At 44.1% G+C, this 14,480-nt stretch overlaps 1 protein-coding gene across 1 annotated transcript in view; it reads left to right on the top strand.

Annotated features, from left to right (window-relative positions):
* The window catches only part of Ptpro (protein tyrosine phosphatase receptor type O), a 133,070-nt gene that overhangs the window by 96,608 nt on the left and 21,982 nt on the right, over positions 1–14,480 (top strand). Inside the window, exons 26-27 of the mRNA XM_042054499.1 lie at positions 3,700–3,735; positions 7,851–7,932. Of these exons, the coding sequence (XP_041910433.1) occupies positions 3,700–3,735; positions 7,851–7,932 (118 nt within the window). The remainder of the gene's footprint in view (positions 1–3,699; positions 3,736–7,850; positions 7,933–14,480) is intronic.

Raw genomic sequence — 14,480 nt, 5'->3', positions numbered from 1 at the left:
TTTCTACACTGCGTGCCTTGTGCATCTTTCTTAACGACTCGTGGATGAACAGATCACCAACCCCTTCAAGGCCCCTTACCAACAGTATTGACCAAATTGTGTGAATCCCTGGTAAGGGGAGCAAAATCCCCCACTGTGTTTAGAAAACATCCTGAGGCTGTAAATGGTTGCCTGGAGGGGAGAAGAGACCTTCAAGGAAGAGATTAGTCTCTGTTGTCAGGTTCTATAACTTTCACACATGCACACATCCCAATCAGAAAAGAACAGCTCGCATTCCCGACAGCTTGATCAGCAGGTCACTCCCTAAGCTTGCATTTGCTAAGCCTCCCTCGAATGCATTTGTCATCAGATGCCATCTACCCTGTCAACAGCCCCAAACAGCAGCGCTAGGCTCCCACACACTCCCAAAGCATTAGCCAGCTCCCTCCGGGAAGTGGCGGATTTCTCCAAGAGATGGGCTTCTGTTGATTTGCTAACACTCTCAGATGCCTCTGGAACCTGGAGTGGAAATCGAGAGATCCCATCAGACACTTCTCACTGTCTGATGAGAATTCTATCACCAGGTGGTGGGTGTCTGGCGCTAGTGCCTGGTCAGTTGGTTTCCGTGAGGATTCCTGATTTCGGTGGCCCTGGAGCGTTACTCTTTCTTAAAAGCAGCCCCTACTCTGAACTGAATTCACTGCTGTTTCTTTTCTCTACCATAACCACCTGCATACCATACACAAACATGCATGTGTCTGCTCTAACTCCTAATAACAGTCGCATTTTAAGGACAGGGCGACTTTTAGTGACAGCATTCAGATGTATACAAGGTCATTCATTGGTCATTGCGTGCTGTGTTTGGAGACGGCTGTAAACCTAAAGGCCTGGGTGGCTTTCCTTTAGCGTGTGAAGCAGCTGCACTTAGGAACCCGGGGACCTCTGGGCTTTATACTTTATTTTAATCACTGCACATTCCATGTCTCTGCTATTACCTTGGATTCTTTTGAGGAATGGACTGCAGTGTGGTTGGATTTAGGGCCTGTTGTGGCCCTAAAGAATTTAGGAAGAATCCACTTTAATTTCTCTGTGTCACTGGGGATTTGAACTTTGTCTTACATAAACAAAAAATGGAAAAATAAAATGTGTATGATTCTCTCATTCTCTCTGTCTCTCTGTCTCTCTCTCTGTCTCTCTGTCTCTCTCTCTCTCTGTCTCTCTCTCTCTCTCTCTCTCTCTCTCTCTCTCTCTGTGTGTGTGTGTGTGTGTGTGTGTGTGTGTGTATGAAAGATGCTCTCCGTGTGGCCATGGCCTGTCATCGGTCAGTCTTGGCATATTCCACAGCCTTCAGATACAGGGACACTCCAGACTCAGCAGAATCTAAATAGAACATTGAACGCGGCCACAAATCATACAGACATACCCTCATGGCCACAGCACACCATACAAAATACGCCGCGGAATTTTACATCACACTGAACGTTCACTCGGTAACAGATGGGATTAGAATGAAAAAGTCTGTGCCTGGCTTCTCCTGAGCCACCAAGCACAGCAGCTCATTATTTCTGCATGGATGTATTCAAGACCTCTCTTCGCACACACCCCTTTGTCTCAGATTCCTTTTGCAGTCTGTTTGGATAGGAAAGGAGTTTTCTTCGCTCTCAGTCTCCTGATCCCAGCAGAGCTGTCAGCCACCTGCCCTGGCATTCTGCTTTCCCAAATGCTGACGTGATTGGCTGGGTTGCATTCCTGAAATTAACTTACTACCAGGAGAACTGAACCAAAGAAAGGCCCATGGAGCTTTCTTTAGGTTCCAGCATCCTAGGTGACACAGCTACATCCAACATCAGTGCTTTTTAAATGGATGGGGGAGAGTTGTACCTCTTCTAAAGTCTAAGAATAAAAGATAAAGAAGATGAGACCAGGGGAGAAGGGAAGAAACAGGAGTGAAGCAATGGGGGTGGGAGGGGGTAGTGAGTCTTCACTTGGAAGTTGGAGGAAATAAAAGCTATTCAAACCCAGAAACACCATGGACCACTAAGGGTGCTTCCCTATAACCCTGACCTGACTGCTTGCTCTATAAGCCTCACTTCGCAGGACCTACAAGGCCAAATCTAGGATTATTGCTATTCTTTAGACAGTTTGAGAATAGTACACAATCTTTCCGTTACTGGTATCCATTCATTGTATATTGTGGTGTGTGTGTGTGTGTGTGTGTGTGTGTGTGTGTGTGTACCTGTGTGTAACGATTGCAAGCTCACACCACATTGGACAGATTTCAGAAGTCAATTCTCTCCTTCTTCCTTGAGTTCCGGGGCCTGGACTTGGGTTCTTGGGCTTGTCAGCAAGACCCTCTTCTGGTTGAGCCAGCTCCTGGCCTGCATAAAAACCTTTTCCTCAAGTATTTCATGTGCGTTGAGCATACTTGTCTTCTATATCCAGCCCACCATCCTTCCTTCCTTCTTGTCAGCCCTCCTCTGGTCCCCAGATAGCCCTGCTTGGACTTTCACGCCATATATAAGACTGCATGTAATAGAAAAGACTACAAGATAGATAATTTGCATAATTAACTTACAAGGTGAAACTGTAAGGGTAATACAAATTTAGAATATTTTGTTTCAACTCAACATGATAAACATTTGTGAACAAGCCACTGTGGTGTCCACCGTCAGTGCTCAGCCCTGAAGGGCACAGTGTCTAACAGGTGGGTTAACATGGATCCCCCATTACCACGTGAGAAATGGCCATTTGCCAGAGCTATGGACGCCCGGGGAAAGAACTGCCTCATCCTTTTAAAGCCTTTCTGGAGCTGAGCTATCCAGACAATCAAAGTTTTAATGTACAAATAAATAATCTGGTACACGAAGGTACTTGTACCCATGACTGATCATTCTCTACTGACATTTATTTCTGAAGATATGCACGCCTTCATTAGAATATTGAAGGGCCTGGGGAATTGATTACAGCCACGGTTACTATCATTTCGCTCAGAAGCTGAATTAGGCTATCACACGCCACTTGTACAGATCATAAAAAAAACGACAAAGTTCTTCAAGTAGCTGCTCTCCTCATGTGAGGTGACGGGGCTTGATTGCTTTACCCGCTTCATGAAAACAATGACTCTAAGTAATGCTAAGTTAACGTAATTAACCAAACCGTACATTAACACTTCCTGTGTTTGGGTTTATGGGTTATTAAGGAATTAAAAAGAACCATGTGGCAGGTCCATTTCTTCATATATGTTAAGAGTGTAAGAACATCGAGTTGTGCAAGCCACACACCTGCAGCAGTCCAGCAGCTCACCTCAGAAACGACGGTGAGGCTGCTTTAATCCATAAGTAAGAACCCAGCCTTCAGCTTCCTTGCTTTATTCTTTATCCCCCATTCTTCGTTCTTGTCTACAGACACTGGAAACCAGGAAATGGATGTTTCCATTACTAATAAAACCTTCTAGAAAGGTAACGGCCAGGAGTCCGCAACTGTAGCTCTAGAATGCGGTTTTTAGCAAACGGGAAATATGAAATGCAGGCATGTGCTTCAACCTAGTAGTTTCTTAAAATAGCTATCTTTACCTAAGGAAGACTAATTTAACAAATCTGAAGTATAGTTAATAAAAATTAAATGAAAAATTGCTTAATGAAAAAGTTTAAAGCCCTTTGAAGTTGAATCCTATTAATCAACTTTTTATTCTGATGGACTTTTTTTTTTTTCAATTTTCAGGAGTAAAAATGGCTTAAGGAAGAGGAAGCTGACGAAGTAAGTCTGTGGCACTGTTACACTCAGAGACTTTCATCATAAGGATCTTCACTTTCCAGATGAAAACCTAGTCTAGTTTCCCTTCTGCTGCTGTGATAGAACGTCTGACCCAAGTAACTTTGGAGAGAAAAGGCTTTATTTCATCTTGTAGGTTACAGTTCATTACTGAGGGAAGCCAGGGCAAAAACTCAAGCCGGAGCCAGATGCAGTGGCACACGCCTTTAATCCCAGTACTCAGGAGGCAGAGGCAGGTGGCTCTCTGTGAGTTCTAGGGCAGCCAGAGCTATGGGAGAAAGACCCCCCCCCCATCTCAAAAACAAAATGAATAGAATTTGAAGCAGAAAACATGGAGGAACGCTGCTTGCTGGCTTGCTGTGGCTCGCGCTTAGGTAGCTTTCTTACACAGTTCAGAATCACCTGCCCAGAGCACCATGGCGCTACCCACAGTGCTCTAGGTCCTCCTGCATCATACAACATTCGAGACAACTTCCCACAGGCATGCACACCCTCAGGCTAATATGATCTGGGCCATCTCGTAACTAAGATTACATTCCCAGATAACCCGATGCTGTCTCAAGTGATGCTAACAGGACAGAAAGATCACGTGCGCCCAAATGGAAAGGGTGCCTCAGGAGAGGTGGGTCTCTGTGAAAAGCACAGTGTGTCGCTGGCTACACACAGGCAGGGAGAGACCCCTAGAGACACTTGTCACAGAAGCCACTCCAGGAAAAAATCAGTTCTCATCACAGGAAAGCAGAAAACGAATGGATTGTTAGGACTCACAAAAAGGTTGCAAGAGGTCATGCCAAATATATGACCATCTAATATGGACATAAAGGTACACAAAAGCCTCTGGTCATTTTATGTTTTGAAATTCTACTTCATTGCAGAGAAAGGTTTTTACTCTAGTTGGTGCTATGATGGAGGCGGGTCTTCTATCAATCTGTTGATTTCATTGGTTAATTAATAAAGAAAACTGCTTGGCCTAATAGGTTAGAAAATAGGTGGGTGGAGTAGACAGAACAGGAAGAAGGAAGTGAGGTAGATGGCTCAGACAATTGCCCTGCCTCTGCAGCCAGATACGATGAAGCTCCAGCCCAAGATGGACGTATGCTAGAAACTAAATGGTAAGGCACCACTTCGTGGTGCTACACAGATTATTAGATATGGGTTAATCAAGATGTGAGTAAGAGGCTGAAAATAATGGGCCAGGCAGTATTTAAAAGAATACAATTTGTGTGTTGTTATTTCGGGTGCAAAGCTAGCCCTGCCGGAGCCGGGTGGGATGAGAAACAGGCCGGCCCGCTGCTCCCCGCTACAGAATGGCGCCCAACGTGGGGCTCGAACCCACGACCCTGAGATTAAGAGTCTCATGCTCTACCGACTGAGCTGAAGAAGAATAGATAGTTATAGTTGTTTTCCTTTGTTATGATAAAAGATAAAGTAGATATAAATATTGTAACTGTAATTTTTGCATGATAACTGTTTTGTTATATGTAATTTTACTATGTTAAAGTTAAAGCCTTTCCGTTTTGTTTAAACAGAAAAAGGGGAAATGATGGAGGCGGGTCTTCTATTAATACTCTGATAATACCGCCTCTGAACTCTTTCTGATAAATAGGAAAAATAATGAGCTAGCCTGTGCTCCTACCTCCTGAACTCTTAAATCATAGACTATGCTATGGTGAGTGGAAATTATCACCACAGATTTCAAAAGCTTATGTGTTTATAAGCTCCAGGCCTTTTCCTGATTAAAATTCTGTAGTATATATAAAGAGTGAAACATTTTTTTATAAACTGAATCTTTATTCTTACCAAGGACAGAATACTGATGTATCAGTTTGAAAAGGCAATGGGGTTCTGATGACGGTATTGTTGATAGAGAAATAAAAATGTAGTATTTTGTCAGATACTTCAAAAGAAACATTAAGATAAAATATTGTTATGTAGCTTTGAGTGGATTATAATTTCAGAGCCCAGTAAGATAATTTTTCCAGAGTCTGTGTAAAATCAACAAACGTCCCATTGGCATGAAGCAAGGGGCACAGCAGAGGGGCCATTAATCAGGGAGTGACAATTGTTTGAGAGAAACATTATGACAGCAGTAGAAAGTCTTCCTTGCTCAAAACTATTGGTGGATTTTGAAGGGACCTAAAGAGGAGTTGGCTAGAATATCCAGGAACAGAGTCACAGGATAAAGTGGAGGGGACACACTGAGATGTCCCCTTCTTAGTCCCAGGCAGACACAAGATGAATGGTCTGGTCCTGTGATTCCGGATTTCTGTCCGTCCATCCGTCCACTCCCCCCGCCCCCCCTCCCCCGCCATCATGCAGCCACACCCTCCTCCACCTTCTGCCCCATCTTTTAAATGCTCCTGCTGCTCTCCCCTCCCTCCCAGTGTGCCAGCCGCCTTCTCTGCCCTAGCTCTATGCCGGCCTTCTCCAGTCTGTCTCCCTCATCTTTGGGTTTGCCTCTTCTCGCCCACAAATCTGGTCTGCCACCACCAGGCATATTCCTGATTTCCTAATAACAAGGTGTAGCGTGGAAATGTTAGATCCAACTTTAAGATCAATGCCCCCACAACATCTGGAGCCAGAGAGAGCAGCTCTAATGGAGTTAGACACGGGAGCCCATCGTTAGCTGATATTTTAGAAACAGAAGAAGGGTAAAGTGGGAAAATCTTTGAACCAACTTGCTCTGCCTGCGCTTCTGTCGGAGCTCTACTCCCCAGAGGTCCCACTTTCCTCCCTTAACCAGGACTCTCTTATGTTTGTTTGGTTCTGCTGTGCTGGGGCTCGAGGCCAAAGCTTTCCACATCCTAGGCAGGCCCCTAAGCTACGTCCCAGGCATCTGTGGCTCCCACCAAGCATGACAGCCTGTTTTTTGAACTACCATGTTTTTTATGATCAAGAGTCATTGTTCCTATCATTTCTGATTAAAAACATCAGAATTTTGAGGCAATACCTGAGAACTTTAATTCTCTTACAATCCACTAAAATTTTAGTATAAACGAATATCATAACTTCATCTACCAGATTAACTAGTCAGCAGCTTTAACCAAATACCTATTCCATGCTGTGTAGTTGCTAATGGAGTTTAGGACTGCAGACAGATGGGAGAATCTGAACAGCATGTCGTAAGACTAAAGCATAGGTTAGATATACAGACCCAACCTAAATGGAAAGGCTGGGATAAGAAAAGAAATTGCAGCTTCCTGTAGGGTAGAGAAGAAGTTGGTGCAGGCTGCTTCTTAAAGAGAAGCAACCAAAATATACAGAACATGAAAGTTAAATTCTATTCATGAAAAAAACCACCTTAGGTATAGGAACTTGGCTGTGTGACCTGCTTGCACTTCTAAACCATTTCTACAGTTGTGTTGATTTCACCAGCTTAATTACAGTTCTCTCAGGCAAGACACTTGAGTTTTCTAGCAAAATGCTCCATCCTGCGGACCGCGCCTGCTCTGGGGGTGCCGTAGCTAGCTGCAGGATTCCTTATCCATAGAAAGCTGTCTAATTAACAATTCTCTTTGAATGCTGTACGTGATCCCAAGGAGGTGGGTGTGGCCACAGCATTTTTCCAATGACTGTGGCGAATTTATGAGAAGTTAGATGATTATCCAGAGTCACAGTCTAGACAAAGAGCAGCAAACCACAGCTCAGACAGGTCTCTGGAGTATAAACCCTTGTTCTTCCTCATATGCCTGGATCCTCCAGAAATAAGCACACAAATTTATGGATGTGTATTTCTATGCACATACACACAACACACAAACACATAAAATACATACATGTATATATGTGTGCATATATAAGTGGAAGTGTGTATATAATATGTTTTTCCCTAAGTTAAAGGTGAAGTGCAGATAGAGACATCTCTAGGAAGTTTGGTGTATATATACATATATATATATATATATATATATATATATATACTTTTTCTAAAATTGTATTGCCAACTGACAGTCTTAATGAGAGAATGTAGTAACAGTCGGTGTTTATCCTAGAAAAGTAAAAGTTCTATTTTTGCCAAGGAAAGTACAAACTGAGGTGTCAGCCAATATGCTGCCCACTGGGTTGATTTTTAACCATCCCTTTCTTTCTGTTTGACAAAGCCCAGTTCAGCTGGATGACTTTGATTCTTACATCAAGGATATGGCCAAGGACTCTGACTATAAATTCTCTCTTCAATTTGAGGTGAGTGATGAGGCAGTCTCTCCCTTTTGGGGTGGGTGTGGCATGGGGATGGTCAGGTTTACAGTGGGATCACTTCCCTACTCCCTGGGTGGAACATGGGCTATACTGCTAAGCAAGGAAGGCCATTGATTTCCTGGGGGTGGGAGAGCTTAACTTCTGGACCAGATCAAGGGGCCTCCACAATTGTCTAGAAGGCCAGAGCTCAGAGAGCCTAAGTGCAGGGAGGGAGAGAACAGGAGTGGGGGTCAAAAGTGAATAGATGAGACCAGGAGATCACATATTTGAAAAGTCAAGAACAGTCAAGAGGAAAGAAGACGAAAAGAAGACCGACACCTGGCATGGCACTTGCCTTCCAGGGACTTTGGTGTGTCTTCAGGTGACCCAAGACCAGGTGGAGACCTGTGTCTCTGAGGAGTGTGACAGCCAAGGGCAGGGCACTCATGAAGCTGGGGTTCCAAGCAACACTGCTGAACACGTCTTGCTTTCTGGCTTTCTTTTCTTTTGAAAACCTGGGAGGACAGAGTTGTTCATGATTTGTGTAGACAGAGGACACTGTCCACACTCCCTTCCCTAGAACTCCACACTGAGACCAGTGCCCGCATAAACAGTGGACAAAGGAACAGAACAAACTGGGGCCTTGGTCCTGCAGCCCCGTGGCCCCTCACGTGCCTCAGGTGCCATGGCAGCTACACTGACCCACTGAGCCATGATTCTGGATAAAGGAAATGACTCTGATCTTTTGTAGTTTTCTTTTTAATTCTAAGTTCTCTTTCCCATTAGAGTAACTGGTTTTATCACGTTTATTTTTTCCATTTCTTCTTTATCTTCATCAGCCAAGGACCCCTTTAGTCAACATCGGCCAGGAGTAATCTGAGTATAGGCATTTTCCAGGGAGTTTGAGGGTGAAAAGAATCTTTAAAATATTACTTTTACTGTGTGTGTATACATATATGTGTGTGTGTATGTATGTATGTATGTATGTACGTATGTATGCATATATGTGAGTCACAATGTGTTTGTAGGTCAGAGGACAACTTTCAGGAGTCAGGTGCCCCCTTCACCACATGAGGCCCAGGGATCTGACTCATGGGATCATCAGGTTGGGTAGAAAGAACCATAACTCACTGACCCGCGAAGGATCTTATTCATTACCAAATTCAAAGACCCCTAACTACCACCTGTCTTGATAAATCTCACAAAAAGCCTGGCCCATTATCTATTTCCTGCAGGTGCATATAAAATTATCAATAGTACCAGTAATAGTATCATATAACAGCTCAAATAACAGAAATCTAATTATATTTCGGGCTCTACAGTAAGAACAGCATTTCAGAAAGTAAGCCACTAGAAGGAGAATATTTTTAAAATACTGATAATGAGCCAAAATTCTTTAAAAAGAACTGAATAGTTGGATGGCTATCAGGCTGGAGGTGAAAACGATGGTGTGGCCACACCTCTAACCTGAGTAAAAAGTTTCTTAATTACTTTGAGATTAGATTTTGTGTAAGTGACTTTTCTGTTGCTCTGATAAGACATGCCCTGATAAAAAGCGAATTAGAAAAGAACAGATTCCTTTCACCTAGAGTTCTAGGATCTGAGAGTCCATTGTGGTGCAGAAGGCATGGTGGCGGCAGTTTGAGGCAAGCCTGGCATCAAGGAGGCACAGAGAGGAAGGAAGTGGGACCAGGCTGTAAAGTCTCAGAGCCTGACCCTGGGGTTGCACATCTCCCAGAAAAGCTCACAGTCCCTCAACCCTCTCAAACAGTGCCACCAACTGGGGACCAATGGCTCAAACCCACTCACCTCCGGAGGACATTCTTCATCAGGCCACCAAAGATGCTATTGGTGGCACAGCTAAGGGTCATGACCTCTGCTGAGGTTTATGCCATCAAAACAAAATGCAAATATTACTGTGTGTTTTTAGATTGTATAGTTATTTAAATGCTGGCACACACCTTTAATCCCCAGCACTCAGGAGGCAGAGAGGTGGATCTCCATGAGTTCAAGACTAGCCTGGTCTACAAGGGCTAGTTCCAGGATAGCTAGTACTGTTACACAGAGAAACCCTGTCTCAAAATATTTTTTCAATGCTATTTTTTTAATTTGGAAAAAAAAGAACACTTTAATGGTAAGTGAAATATAATATAACCAGCTTACACCTAAGTAAAGGGGACTTTACTGGAAAGGTATTAGTATATCTCATGGGAGTAAAGGAAGGGCTAAGTAGATAAACCGTGGGTCAGACTCAGGGATGGCTGGAAGCTCGAGCCAGATCCCTGAGAGGGCCCTTTCATTCCTCACTTCCATTCTCCTCTGGTCTTGACTTTGCTTTCTTTCATTGCAAGGCAACTCCTTTCTCTCAGTAGAAAACTCAGTGTCTGTCTTAGATAGAGTTCTGGTGCTGTGAAGAGACATGGTGATCACGGCAAGTCTTCTAAAGGAAAACATTTCATGGAGGTGGCTTACAGTTCAGAGGTTTGGTCCGTTATCACCATGGTGGAGCATGGAAGCTTGCAGGCAGACATGGTGCTGGAGAAGGTACTGGGGGCTCTTACATTTTGACCCACGGGCAACAGGAAGTGGTCTGAGACACTGGAAGTGTCTTGAGCATGTATGAGACCACAAAGCCAACCTCCCACAATGACACACTTCCTTCAACAGGGCCACACCTACTCCAGCAAAGCCACACTCCCTACGAGCTTATGGGGGCGAACTACATTCAAACCATCACAGTATCCAACCTCTCCTCCCCCTCTTCAGTCCTCTTCTCCTACTCTTCATGTTTCTTACCCCTCCACATAACGTTCTCTTGCTCATCTGTGTTTTGAAAATTAACAGGGAATTTTGTCTAGACAGTCTGGGTCATGGTGCCCATTTTAACCAACTACTAAAGCAGAAAGAGTCACATAAGGTCTGCTGAGCAAGATAGCATGACTAAATTACCTTAAGTGAGGGACAGCCATATTCCTGAACAAAGATGGGGCCCTGCCAGACAATCAGCAATTTAAGTGCTAGCTTTAAATACCATACAGATATATTAAAATAATTGTACACTTTACATGCTGAATGTCCAATTTATTATGTGCTTGGTTTTTATGTGTTTAATGTATGCATGAACATCTTTCTTTAGTTTATAACATTTGTATTTGTATTTAAGGATTTCTATTTATTTGGCCACTAATAAGTCAATATGGGAGTGTGTCACACTTTTCAAAACCTCAGTTTCTTCACCTGTAAGATAAACAGGCTGAACTAGATTAGTCATTTTCCCAGTGAGCAAGACCCAGCCAGTTCCCAAAGAGTGCGGTGAGGTGTGGGAGTGGCTTTAGTGAATGCCTTGGGTGGTGGCTACTAACAGTACACAGTGGGAGAAGGGCGGGAGAATTAAATGTTCCTCAAGCTGTGCAGTCAGGAATTGTCCTCGACCAGTAATACTCCCCAAAACATTGGGCTTCATGAGGAGCACCGTGCAGCATGCTTTACCATGCTCGTGTGTTACAGTTCTCCAGAAAACCCGATGGGATGTGCACACAGAACCAGCAGGATTGCAGAGAGTGATTTGTTTTAAGGAACTGGCTTAGGACAACTAGAAACTCTAATCTTCAGGACAAGATGTCCCCTGGTGAACCACAGAGGAGCTGAGGTTGCAATCCTGAGTCTGAAGGCAGTAGGGAGAAGAATTCCTTCCTCTGTCAGGGAGTTACCTTTCCTTTTAATTCAATTAATTGATTGTATAAGTCCCACCCAATATACAAGCAGTAATCTACTTTACTCTGAGTCCGCTGAGTTCAACACATTTTGCTAACTTCATAGCAAGCTCTAGCTTTCTATGTGGCCAAACCACTGGGCACTACAGCCTAGCCAAGCAGACACACAAGTGCAGCCATGGTGCCAGGTTTTGGAGAAATGTTTAGGCCTTTTACGGTTAATAACCATTTTTTCATATGTCTTTATTCATAGAACACTATTAGTCATGTGTGTAATATACTTGGCTCCATGCTTACTCTGTGTGCATGATTCAGTGGGAAACACGGGGATCTTTACATCCCGCACTGGGACTGTATGTCTTGGGCAAGCATTTGCTCAGCCAGGGACCCACTGGGTGTTTTCCCCTTCTCTGTGACAGCCTCCAGTCCGTTCTCACATCTTTATCACTCACAGTGTTCTCGGACTGAGCGTGATTTCTTCACCATTTTCAGGGAAGCGTTGAGCTCCAGCAGCTGCTTTCTGTATATAAACCTCACCTTCATGTAACAGGCATCAGATTTTGTAGTATTTTGTATTTGTATTTACTGAAACATGAGGGGGAAATGCTTCTGGCTCTCACGGTGCCTTGAGAAGGTATTCGGATGACTGAAGCAGCCGACTCTAGCTAAGCAGCGAAAGCAGGGACTTGCTCTACTCATCTGAATGCTTATACTACTTGAGATCATCTCTGCACTGACATTGAAAGACCAGACATGCAGAGAGAAATTGCATCATTTGAAACCATTACACGAACCGAAGATAACGGATTTACATATATTACCAATTTACATATATTACCAATAGAGCTCTAAGTCGTACATGAAGCTATCAGTTTCTGCCTCCTAGTCTCTGGATCAATTCTCTTTCACTCGGTCTCTGATTTGGCAACTGTGGGAAAGATTATTTGTCTGACAGAAGCACGCATTTTTCCTTAAGGAGGCTGGGAACTCGCAAAGGGACAGCTTCGCTTCTGATGTCTCTGATAAGAGGGACCCAAAAGAGCCAGACTTCAGAGCGTGAGGTGGGGTCGTTTGCAAGGCATTCCACGTACCCCTTGCTCTCCCCTTGATTTCTGGCATTCGTGGTCAACGAGAACACAAGACCCTCACGTTCTTTAGAAATACGGCTACAAAGGTGAACGTAAGATTGAGTGTCAAGCAAGACCTTTTCTTTCTGATGTGCTCAGTCTTGGCTGATATTATGTGAGCCTCAGGCCTGTTCCCTGAAGTCCTGACTAGAATGGGCTGCCTCACATTGCTCCATCAGTGTTTAGGTGCAAGGTCTTTGCTCCAAGACTTGACTTTTCTCTCCTCTCACTCCTTCTCTCCCAGACATTTGATCCATTTCCAGAGGCCTATACTTAGCCCCGTAGCCTTGCTCTGTGTGCTGTCCCTGATATGAACTGCATCTTGGTCTCCAGAGTTATTGTAGACTTCCCTAGGGAAGATTTCTTTTGTTTCTTCTCTTCTGTTACCCACCCATTCAATGCCATACTCTTTCCCTGAGGTATGTTTGATGGACTGAGTTGTGCCCTATCTCATCTGCTGAGGCTCTAACCACAGGATGCCACCTCATTTCCCAATAGGACTATGATGGATGGCGATGGTTAAAATGGTCAAAACTTAAGAAGCCATACTATGTGCAGCTGTTGGTGAATGCGTCACTAGGGAAGGCAATAAAAACTCCCACCACAGCCATGGCAGAGGGGATGTAGCCTTGCTGACGCCTTGGTTTCAGATTTAGGGACTCCAGAGCTATGAAACAATATATTGATTTGGGGTTAAGTCAGCATATTTGTGGCACCTTGTCCTGGCAGCCCCAGGAGACTTATACAGAATCACACTAGACAGCTTCCTCTAAGCCTTTTCGTCCCCCTGGATGGTCATCTGAAGATAAGCAAACATTGCAACTGTACTCTGCCCCTAACTTGCTGCAGATGAGACGTCCACTTTTGCTCCCTCCCCGTTTCCTCCCCTGTGGATACGTGGTCTTTTGACCCATATCACTGGCCTCTAATGCCCAGTCATTTCCAGAGTAAACACCAAGTGTTGTCCTCTGGGCTCGATGCAGCTAGTGCTGAGAGAGAACACAGCTGGCGCTTGTTTTAGATGAGGACCGATTGACTATGCTCCCCCCATCTGTGTCGAGGGCCCAGCCACACTGTCAGTGTCTGAAGACCAGGCCCTTTGCAGATAATTAGGGTAGACAGAGTCATGGATCTGGGAGTCTAGTGGTGATATCAGAGCCTTTCCCAAAAGAGAAACTGGTGAGTTTGCCCACTCTTCCCACGAGCTTCACATTGACAGGACATGGGAGTACACGGGAGCTGACAGACAGCTGCTTACAAACCGCAGATTAACAATGCAGTCTACACTGCTGGCACCTTGGTTTGGGGCTTTTCAGCCCTCATGCCTGAAAAATAATAACAATATTTGGTTAAAACCACAACTCTCTTATTGTTCAGTTATGGCAACAGACACACACAGACACACACATACTCTCTCTCTCACAGACTCACACAATCATACACACATATATACACATATACAACACACATACACTCACACACATACATACATGCACAGTCATACACACATACAAAGACTTACTTAACACAAGGCACACACATACATACACACATATACAACACACATACATACACTTACACAATACACATACATACATACACACACACACACACACACACACACTGTACATATGCCTGTCCTTTCTTTCCCCGGAGTTAAAAGATTCAACAGTCTCTGCCCCAGTACTGACCAGGGCAGGACTGGGTAACTAAA

Source organism: Arvicola amphibius, chromosome 2 (assembly GCF_903992535.2).
Source record: "Arvicola amphibius chromosome 2, mArvAmp1.2, whole genome shotgun sequence".
Taxonomy (NCBI): domain Eukaryota; kingdom Metazoa; phylum Chordata; class Mammalia; order Rodentia; family Cricetidae; genus Arvicola; species Arvicola amphibius.
The sequence above is the reverse complement of the archived record's forward strand: the minus strand, read 5'-3'. Positions and strand labels throughout refer to the sequence as shown.